At 40.4% G+C, this 11,532-nt stretch overlaps 1 protein-coding gene across 1 annotated transcript; it reads left to right on the top strand.

The window, feature by feature from the left end:
* Positions 1–1,474: 1,474 nt before the first annotated feature.
* On the top strand, positions 1,475–11,278 carry FAM19A4 (family with sequence similarity 19 (chemokine (C-C motif)-like), member A4; the record flags this gene model as incomplete). Its single annotated transcript, XM_010187809.1, has 2 exons — positions 1,475–1,630; positions 11,127–11,278. Coding segments are annotated over 2 exons (308 nt in total), but the record flags the coding sequence as incomplete, so codon positions are not given.
* Positions 11,279–11,532: the final 254 nt, after the last annotated feature.

Here is an 11,532-nt window from a genome sequence, read left to right as displayed (position 1 = left end):
TATGAATACTCTCCTTTTGTTTGGAAAATGCCTTTAGAACCCTAAATTGCATTGCTAACCCTTTTGAAGGTTAAGGTTTCCCACTTAATTGACTCACAAAAATTTCTACCCAAAAAGTAGAGTGGTCTTAATCACTGAGTAAAATTTCATCTGGGAGGATGCGTACGCCTGGTCGTATTGCATCAGACCAAGGTGTTCTCTACCTCAAAATCCCTTGTCTGGTATTAGTTACTAACAGATGCTGTAAAAAAAAAAACCCCAACAAAACAAAACAAAACCACAAAGCAAAGCTAAGAAACGGCCCCAACAACACAGGAAAAGCCTGGCTTGCCCCTTGGAGGAGTTTCTGCTTCTGAAGAGTGCTCCCTCCTTCACCTTCCTTTTTTCAGTCTGCTCTGCCTTTGATATTACACACACCTACATCAATATCTGCACTGTAGTCTCTTCTCATATAAGCAGCCCGTACTGCTTTGATGGTGAATATTTTTATTATTCTCAGTGTTGTCTCTCTGTCTAGCTCACTTATTAAAAAACCCACCCTGCTCTGTAGTGCTGTTAATTTACAAGGTGCTTTACAAACATAGATAAGAGCCATCCAAGGCTTTGCTCTAAATAAGACGAGACAAATGCAAGATGAAGCACTTGAAGGCTGTTAAGGAAAGCGAGGGCATGGAAATGACTTACGCAAAGAGGAGAGGGGTGCTGTGAAGTGAGGCTTCTGAGGAAAGGTTTCAGGCGGAGCAGGGAGTGAGTTTGGCAGTGGAGGAAAATGGTGAGGCGCAAGGAGTGGTAGAGCTAAAATGCGAAGGCAGGAGCAAGGAAGGGAAAAATAAACTTGGAAAAATAGAGGACAGCAATAGGAGAGAATATTTATCACTGGTTTCTTTAAATCTCAATGAATCCATGTAGATGGGCAGGTTTGTTTGGTTGGGTTGTTGTTTGGTTGGGGTTTTTGTTTGGTTGGTTTTTTTGACAAAACTGGATTGTTTATGACAGGTTCTTATCCTTGCTGCAATGATAGGCATAGCAAGCAGTGCTTACACGTTGTTAGAAAGTTTCGCTGTTATTTAAGATAGTAATTATTATCCTTACTGTGTCCTTTTATGAAGGAAAAAAATTAAATATAAAACCTAATACAAGGCGAGGAGCTGAGGAAGGAGTGTGTTCTGTCTCTGCATGTCGTCTTGTCTAATCCATCTAATTGACTGCTCCAATCTCCTTCTCTTCCCATGGCTTTGTTAGGGCCAGGGAAGACAGATTGAAAAATTGACTTGTTATGATGAACTAATCTTTATTAGTAAGGATAGGATAAACTTAGTGAATCAGTCAGATCCTATAAGGTGCTTTACCCCTTTGTCTTCCTGGGGTTTAAACTGGGTTTGAGTATCTTGTAGAACTGCATGAACTGACGTTTTCTTTCTGCACCACTGTTTTGTTTTGGTTTGCTCTCCATCCCTTATCTCTCAATTATTAGGCCAGCACCAAGTCAAGCAAGGGACGTGCGAAGTCGTGGCAGTGCATCGTTGCTGCAATAAAAACCGGATTGAAGAACGGTCGCAAACGGTGAAGTGCTCCTGCTTCCCAGGGCAGGTGGCTGGTACGACAAGGGCTCAGCCCTCGTGCGTGGAAGGTAAGCATTCTCCTGCCCACCCTCGGTTCATTAAGATTGTTTGAGGAGTTTATTCTCCTTGATTGTTTGACTTCCTACTGCCTCAAAAGCATAATCCTTCCTTTTGTTAATTTTGGAAACATCTCTGCACATTGATGATAATGAGTCTGTGCATAAATCTGGGTGTAATTAATCCTCTTAATATATGTACTTGCCCATTTCATGTCTGTGCCAATAAAACTTCTTAATTTTTTCACACGAGTTCTCCTTTAAAACTAGTTTGAAAACAGCATAAGCCGAGAAATTTGAATTTATGATATTAACCCTTCCAGTTGTCTTCAGACTTAGTAGCTTGGCTAAAAACTCACTGCATAATAAATGCAGTCTTGAGACTGGGCATGTAGATAGTGCTGGGACATCTGATTTTAAGAACTGTTCTCTGGAGGAATGCTTCACCATTTTATGTGCCTAATGGTCTCCTATCCTGGACACCAGTGCTGTAATGATGTCCCATGTGTTGTAACCCCAAATACATTGGGGTCTGGGGAGCAGAGCAAGCATTCTGCTGCACAGGACACAGTGTCAGAACTACGTCACCTACTTGGTGAAGGAAAACTGTGGTGCCATAGTCCATCACCTTTCTGGGTAGATGTTGAAATCCTCACAGAGCTCAACGTTGCAATCCTCATGCTTTTAGCAGTGTAATTAACTTGAAATTAGTATTTTTTATATACATTAAAGCTAAAATCTTGATCGTAATGGTGACCAGGCATTCTGAGGCCACTTAAAACTTGTCTCCCTGGGGTTCACTCTGCACCTCACCCTCATCATTTTCCTTTTTGGCTTACTGGCAGTTCAGACAGTGTGGGTCACCCTTTTTCCTTTTCCTATCAGCAGAGTCTGTTCCCTTGAGAGGCTGCTGCTCTCATTGGTAACTTAATAAACAGTTACCAGATCCCTCATTTCATTAATTCATAACCAAGACCCTTCCTGTTTTCATTCTTTTTCACACAAAATTGCAGTCATTACAAGTATGAAACAAAAGCTTTATAATCCATTTTTCAGTCTAACATTTGGATATATTTGGTCTTAAACATAAAACTCTAAATACATGCAACGTGTCTGATTTTTTTAACCTATTATCTGTTTTGAGAACCTCTTATTTAAGAAAGTGGACTTTTTTAGGGTGCGTAATCTTTTCATGACTTGCAATTCAGGAACACAATCAACTCTGTGCAATTTGTTAAGTAGTTTTCCTGTCAAATCAGAAGTACCTTCTGTATTTTTAGGTAACACATCAAACAGCAGAAATACTTTTACATACAACAGATAATAAAAGTCAGGTGTTGCTTAAACTAACTTAAGGGCTGCAAAGGTGACACTGTCGTTCCATGATAGGAGGATATAAATGTATGTATATACCATAGACGCTTAATTCAGTATGGCACTGCAGGTAGTTGTTTACAGAATTTAGTAGCTGGTTTTTCTTCAAGTATAGTTGAAATTAAATATGACAAAATATTACAAATGTGAGATTTTGGTTTCTAAAGTGGAAGGCTTTGATTCCCCCTCACCCCTTAGCGTAATGCTTTAACATGCTTTGCTGGAAGCATCTGGAAGTCAGTGTTACTGGGTCGCTGTAGCACGGAAATGATAACTATCTTTCCGTAGCCTCTGTATTAGATGGTTTTTTTCCCCACTCTCTATGCACCCTTCAGGAGGCTTCTACACTGAATTTGCATATTTCGGTCTTATATAGACATTTAATTTTCTTTTCCAGCACTTTATTACCCAATGCAGGGTTGTTTAGTTTGCCTATATTTTGCCCTGAGCTTAAAGGGAAAGGCATGCTCAAAGCACAGAGTTACTTTTCTAACCAGAAGAAAAGATCTTCTAGAGCAATTGGCTTGTAGTAGTCTTTTAAAGTAGTTTCATTGAACTTCAGACCTTGTCCAGTAGTAGTTATCAGTTAGATTAGGGCAGCAATTGTCTCTGTGCTATTGATCATGCATCATGTGCCCATGTTGGTACCTGTAGTTCATATCTCAAATTGTAGACTATCTCAAGTTGGAAGGGACCCATAGGGATCATCGAATCCAACTCCCTGCTCCTTGCAGGACTACCTAAAACTAAATCAAATTACTAAGAGCATTGTCCAGTGTTCCTTGAGCTCCTACAGGCTTGGTGCTGTGGCTGCATCCCTGAGGAGCCTGTTCCCTCAAATTACTTATGGGCTAAACTGTATTTGGGCAAAATAAGAAAATGACGTAGTTCATGTTCATGAGTGTGTGTCCAGAAAGTACCACTCACCAATAGTGTCAGGCTATGCAATTTTTAGGGATGCTTTTACCTGTTGGAATTCTTGGTAAAAGTAGCTTAGTAGTTTTCATAGCAGGTATGGTTATGTATGTTCTATTTGGATTTAGAAAGTATGTTCTGTTTGGGTTTTAGCCTTTTTACACACACTTAAAAGGAAGATAATTCAGGCTGAAAAACAATAGCAAATAGGATGAAATCAGTCTCTCTTATGTGAACACTGCCTGTGAACGTTTCAGGATTTGAGTGTTTCAGCTGTTCCTGGGCAATAAAAGACCACTGGAGAATACAATCCCCAAATGTATTTCATGTTCTATGCAGAGTAGCAGCCTTTACAAAGCTATTGGAATGTAATTACGGTTTCCTTTCTTGACAAAATAAATGATTGGTTGCATAATTAAATAATAACAATCAGTTTTGTCGAGATCTGCGTGATGACTTTACAGAAGTCTGCTGCTTCTTGCTGTTTTAAAATGAAGGTTTAATTTCTCTGTTAGTGTTAACAAACCAGGAAACAAGGAGCTGATTCTAGCTCTCCTTTAGGCTAGGCAAGCATAACACTGGTCATAGGTTGTAGATGCTTCATGAGAAACTAAGACTACTGCAAGAAATAGAATATTACAGAATATGGGAGACTGCAAAGGTCTGTGACTTCAGCAAAATCTGGACAAACTACTTACCACTCTGTTCTGGACTTTAACTTGACATTTGAGCAGCTTTCTGCTATTACCTATTTGGATTTTTTTTTAAATTTAGAAGTTAAAATTAGCCTTTTTCATTTTAAATATATACATCTAGTTTTATTATTTTACTGGGTCCTAGATCCTGCTGGGTTTCAGTGGAAACTCGTTTGTTAATCTGGGGGGGTAGACCCTGGTTCATCAAATAGAGCTCCTTGTCAATGAGTATTGGACATGGTGCCCTTTTGTATCTGTAGGCAATGAAATAGACTTTTGAAGCCCATCGTCATGGTTTTTAGGATGCAGTCATAGGCCAGCTGTATATTTACATTTTTAAATAGGCTGACAGATGCTAAAGAAATTACACAGGGTCAGATTTAAGCAGAAGGTCATTGGAGCAGCACTATATGTTAAGACTAAACCATGCTCGAAGAAGTAGCAAATACATATAACAATATTCACAGCTACCAAAATTTCAGGAAGGTTCCCTATTTAAGCCAAGTCAGAATGGCTAATTGCACAATTTACATTCAGGCATGCACCGACACATAGAAGTGACATTTTTTCTCATGATATGTGCTAAGGAGTAAACTAAGTACTTGTGTTACAGAAAATGATAGAGATCAAGGTGAGCTCCAAGGAAAAGGTGTTGAAGTGGTGCTCAGAGGAAAGTAAAAGCTAGTTAAATGTAGCAAATGCATGAAGTGAAAATTTCAAGTACTCAAGATTGCTACAAATCAGTCCTTTTCCATGTTGTACAACACTACTGTGTTGTGGGGTCTAACAGACATTTATAGAGTGCTTTGCATTTCTACGGTGTCTTTAATCTCAGAAACTTTAAATATTGGTAGTAGGAGAAGTCAAAAGTACTTCACTTAAAAAGGATATGAAGGTGAAAATCAATGTTTGTTATAGACTGAGATCTTCCTAGCGTTTTTACCAGCACAGTAAAATCACTCGTCATAGCCTAGATGAAAGCACAAGGCAAGAACTCTTTAGGTCAGGATATTTATTTTCCGTTGGCCATGATAACACACTTAGGCAACTGCAGTTTGGATGCATCCAGCAAGAAACTCCACCATTTGTGTATTTGAACTTAGTTAAGAAAGCTATTGACAAGCATTGGCAAAGAAAAAAAACAAGGCTAGTTTTCCTGTACACACACACCCCTCATTTTCCTGGGGCTCAAATAATGAGCTCCCAAACACAGGGTCATCTGATACTTTGAGAAATGTTGCTGTACATGAATTGAGCCACTAAAATCAGAAAAAAGCAGAGAATATGAGAGAAAATATTTAAATAGGCAGAGAGGATGTACCACACGGCCTGTATACCCTGCCTTGGGTTGTATCTATACTACATGATTGCAGCTATAGAAAATTTTGCTTAGCAAAGGTCAACCCATTTTTCTGTCAATGACTAAATTACATTTAAAGTAGTCATGAGAGTGTGTTTATATCCATTTTCTTTATGTTTCTAAACAAACATCCTTTATGTTCTAAATAAACATCCTTGAGTAAGTACCTTCAGCTTGTCTAACAGATAAAACATTAGTAAGTTCTGTCTGTAGAGTGGCGATCTTTGGTAAGTGCGTTAAATGCTTTAAGTAAATCATCACTAGCCAAATAATCTCCCATCCAGGCAATTCTATTAGTCCTAGAATTTATGAGGAGGAAACACTGAAATTGTAACAAATGTGAAAGCAACTAAAGAATTGTGGAAGAATTTTCTGTAGGGCCAAAGGGCTACGATGAAGTAAAAAGACAGTTTTGGCTGAAAGCCCGTCTGGGTTACAGACTGAAGGGAAGAGATCATATAGAAACAAGCAAACAAAAAATCATTGCAGAGGAAATAGATAAAAGAAGAAATAGCTGAGAAGATTTCCCTCCCACTGTTTTTGAATGGATTTCAGAATACTTGAGAATTCAAAAGAATGCTAATGCTGTGTCAGTATTCAAAGAATAAAAGGAAATATACAGCAGAATGAATCGTGTACTGAAAACCTAGATGGAAGAAAGCTTAATCCAGTGGAGTAGGAAAGACATCTGTATTTGTGTATACTAAAGACAATAGGAATTTTCTTGTTCAAGTAGAACACACAGAAATCCTTAAAAAAAATATTGGCTCATAATGCATGAAATATTGACATTGTTAGTGCTGAGGCGGATCAGGATCTCGGTTCTCCTTTGGTGAGTAACAGGATGGGAAGGTAATTTCTAACTTATTGCTAACTAAAGAAGTTGCTATCCAATGTCTATTGGGATTAAACTTTAAAAAACAAATAAATTCTGACCCTGTGTAGTTTAAAGTCCTAACCAGCTGCTTAATAGATCTCTGATCAGTTCTTGTAATTCAAAATGTATTTCAGAGTACTTGGGGTGTAGCAGAAAAGCACGAGTACTGTGCCAATTTTGAGAGGAGGGTTGCTTAGGGACAACTGAGGCTGATCTCAATCTTGTGTGAGTAACTGAGAAGCTGATATAGGATCCCATTAGCAAGGGATTTCTGGAGTACAGATCACAGGAGTTTACGGCTTTCAAAAAGAGATTTGCCAGACACAACTCATTTAATTTGCTAAGGAGTTTTGGAGATTAATACAGATTGGTTTTGGGTTTAATACAAGTAAGCCCAGGTTTTCCAAGTTACCTTGGAAGATAACGTGTAATTTATTCAACTGAAGAGTTGTTACTAAATACTTCTGAGGATTTCAGTCCTATTTTTTTGCAAGCTATTTAATTTTGAACCATATGCCATTGTGTGCACTGCTCAGTGTCAGTTATCTAGCGTACCTCCAGAACACATCGCTCCCCAGAGTCATCAGTGGGAAGTGGTAGGCAAATGGCACGCACCTCCCGGGATTTCTCAGGGCTCAGCTCTGCACCTGACACCGCAACATTTCCAGCAGTGACCTGAAAACAAATATAGAAACTCTCCTGACAAAACTGGGTATGGGTTTCATCCGGTGGGGTGAAGGAGTGATTTGTGATGAGCCCAAGGGAGTCTCATGGCATAGTCCTACTCACAGGAAGTGGAACCTGTTTGGAGTAACTGCATTAATAAAGACAAATGACACTGAAGAAGTTTAACAGCTCAGCTTATCAGGAGAAGATTGTAAAGTTACTGGATTGCAGCATGTTCGATACCTTCATAGGGAGAAAATGCTGATTGCTAACGGGTGCTGTAATGCACAAGAAGAGAGAATGACAGGAAAGATGGGAAAAGGAAGACAACTAAGGCCGTGTGTTTTGTGCTGAGATGGTTTAACTGTCAGGAAAAGTGGCAACGGGAGAAGTTTCTTTCTTCACCGGTTCCAGATTGGCATGGAAGACACTGTGCAGCCAAACACAACTAGGGGCACAACACAGTGAATCGCATGAGGCAAGATGAGATGATGTATTGACACCTTTTGGCTTTACTCTCTACGAATCTACTGTTTCCATGGAGTCGTGTTATCTAGGGAGCGATGTCAGCAGAAGATTTATTTCTGGCAGGGTTTCTGGCTGTTTTCCAGGCAACCAGCTGGCTAATGTCAAACTAAAGCAGTCTCCTTTCCCTTCATGAGGGTGGTTGTGTATGAGAGTGACAGAGCTGCTCTTGTTTCTTAGAAAAGTCATCTGTTGAAACCTTTCCAAGAGTGCCTCAGTCTGAAAAGCAGAGGAGACCTTTATATCCTCCAGCGAGTTGCACAGCTACAGGGACGATAGTTAAGGAACTGTAACTATGAAGATGAGCCTAAGGCTCTGATGGAGAATTTTAATGGACTAATCTCAGGGGTGTGTTGGACACAAAGAGCTACCGCCAGTTAGGACATAGACCAGCAGAGTGGACATTACAACGACAAAGAAATTGGATATAAAGTGAATGTAATTCATAATTACTGGAATGAGATGTGTATTAAGTATTTCAAAGTGTTGCTATTACTCTGAGGAGAGCTATCTGCACAGAATAGAAAGAGTCAAGAAGGGTGGGAGTTCCTCTCTAGGAAAGTGTCTAAACAAGAGATGAATAGAAGGTGAAACGCGCAGTCTATTGAAGGACTTGCGGATCTTATTTGCGTTACAGATTGACTCAGCAATGCTTCCCATTCTCATCTGTGCTTGTTTTAATGGCAGATCATGGGCCAGTTTCACTGTATTCAGGTCCACATGGTCCAACAAATTGCATGGGCACAGTTAGGCAAGAATACTGTGTGCACCCACTCCTGTGTGGCACTTTTGGCCACTCAACTAATGTCTTTTTAAAAAAAAATCAGGTGTTAGGAGCAGGTTGATGCAGGTTGTTTAGATAAACAAAACCTGCCATGTTTGGTGCATTTGCACCCAAAGCAATATGAAAAAGGCTGGATCTATGGAGCTTTCAGAGTAACTGAGGCACAAGGGTTTATAGGTACCTGCAGGAGATGGGGGAGTGGGAGGTGGTTTTCAAGGTCTGACGTGGAACTTAGGCTTTTAGGATAGCGCTAAGTATATGAAAGCATGTGCAGGGAAAGTCTTAGCACGTCATCCCATCCATGCTCACACCAGCACTGTGCAGAGCTCTGTTGTGGTAGCCAGGGCTTCCAAGAGCTCTTGCTGGCTTTGAAGCAGAGCTCTGAAGACACAGCTGGCTTGCTACCAGGGCCTCCTGCTTGCTTAGAAACTGCCGCACACACTTTCAGTCTTCTTGAATCTGGCCTTCTAGAGTTGCTTGTGTTTACCTGAAATAAATGTGGTGTAGAAATTGAAAAGAATTTAGGAAGTAGCAGAGATAAAATAGATGACTAGGCCATATGTCTGGGGTGGAACATCTCCTGCTGAGGAGCGGCTGAGGGAGCTGGGGCTCTTGAGCTTGGAGCAGAGGAGACTGAGGGGTGCCCTCATTCATGGGGATCAATTTGGAAAGGGCGAGTGTCAGGAGGAAGGAGCCAGGCTCTGCTCTGGGATGTCCAATGCCAGGACAAGGGGTAATGGGAGCAAGCTGGAGCACAGGAGGTTCAGGCTGAAGATGAGGACAAACTTTGTCAGTGTGAGGGTGGCAGAGCATGGCCCAGGCTGCCCAGAGAGGTTGTGGAGTCTCCTTGTCTGGAGACACCCAAAGCCCTGGCCGTGTTCCTGTGTGACTGCTCTGGTGATCCTGCTCTGGCAGGGGTTGGACTGGGGGAGCTTTCCAGGTCCCTTCCAACTCCTCATATTCTGTGATCCTGTGAGTGGAAATGATCCCTCAACTCGTAGGAAGCACAGTCAAGTTTCACCTGGTTTTGTTCAGCAATCAATCAGCACCAATGGAAATGGTCTCAGATCCAAATAACTGGTGAAAGGGATCATGCATTTATTCTAGAATTTTATGAGATTGAAAGAGTGATTTATAAAAGCCAAACTGGTGTTCCAGAGGTACACTTGTCATAGTGCTTTTCATGCAGGCTTAGAGTGAAAGTGCAAAACAAAAGTAATTGGATGAACATTTCAGCAATATCCTGATGTCAGCTTGCCTGCTTGTCACCCTAATTTGAAGGTTGCAGAAGTAGGAATCTACCTTGAAATTAAAAGGAGAAAAAAAGTGCTTTACAAGAAGTAGACTAAATTATTTTTGTTCATCTCTCTTGGATGTGGTATCATGCAATTCAATATTTCGTGCACACAGTAGCATAATGGGGACTAACTAAATCAATATTTTAAGCCACATTTTATTTTGAAATCCAATTTAGATTACATTAGATTGTGATCTGATGTATTTCATAACAATTTTCTGGGATTTGATGAATCCCACGAAAAAATGCAAAACTGAGAAATGCACGCAGATGTTTGCAGGTGTTTGTGGAAACAGTCTATCTGTTGTTAACTGCAGTATTATAAAGTCATGGCTGCATTTGTGAAAATAACAAGTGTGGTCTTATTAATGGAAATTGGCTTAAGAGTAGAAAATTAATAAATTTGCATAATTAAGGTGTACTACTGTAGTCTTCCAGAACATACTGCAAACCTGGCGGTGCAACTGCAAGTAGATTTTCAGTTAATATTCTAATGCTTTCCAGTGGTTTCCACACTCTTATCTGCACTATTTGCTGACAGACCTCACATGCTTACATCTCTGTGCAATTCTATTTTCTCACCTAGTGAAGGGAGAAACTGGCATTTCTTCATCCAGCCTCGCATATGCATATCTGGGTTAAACAAGGAGCCTTAGTTTCATTCCGCCTTACAGCAGGTACTTGTCTGAAGCATGTAAATGAAGGAGGCAAGTCATCTTTGTAGTCGCTGGAGATGGAAAGGCACTTCCAGAGGTGAATTCAAATGTTGGAGCCTGTCTCTGGTGGCGCTTGCCTGTCTTCACTATTTGCATATGGCATTTACCCTTCTGTGTGCTGATGAAGTTTTTTAGCCACGTCTTACCACAAACACAGGGTTTTTGCTATTAAAACAGTAGCTGTTGGTTCATCCTTTTGAAATCAAATTATTTAATATTGCACAGATAACCTCGCTGCTAAAACCAACAGCAATACAAAAGTATATATTCTGTTTCTCTTTTTATTTCTTTTATTTTAGCTTCCATTGTTCTGCAGAAGTGGTGGTGTCATATGAACCCCTGTTTGGATGGAGAGGACTGTAAAGTGCTACCAGACTATTCAGGTTGGTCTTGCAGCAGTGGAAATAAAGTCAAAACCACCAAGGCAAGTACAGAGATCGCCTATATTTAAAGGTGGCAGTCTGCTGATAGCACTTGCTTATTGGTTGTGAGCACCAGTCCTGGTCTCCTCAATGTTTTGGAAAGCAGCGATTAATGCAGTTGTTCTCAGAGAGGGAAATGTTGGGTCAGAACCGGCACTTCACTGATGGCCTGCTTAAGTTATTGGGTGCTGGAGTCAAACTGAAGAAGGCCTTGCTTCAGTCTTTAGTGAGCTAAGGAACTATTCAGTTGTGATCAGTGCTAGAGGGATAAGAATGCTCCAGG

This window comes from Mesitornis unicolor, unplaced genomic scaffold (assembly GCF_000695765.1).
Source record: "Mesitornis unicolor isolate BGI_N332 unplaced genomic scaffold, ASM69576v1 scaffold13057, whole genome shotgun sequence".
Taxonomy (NCBI): domain Eukaryota; kingdom Metazoa; phylum Chordata; class Aves; order Mesitornithiformes; family Mesitornithidae; genus Mesitornis; species Mesitornis unicolor.
This window is presented reverse-complemented; position numbering and strand designations above follow the sequence as displayed.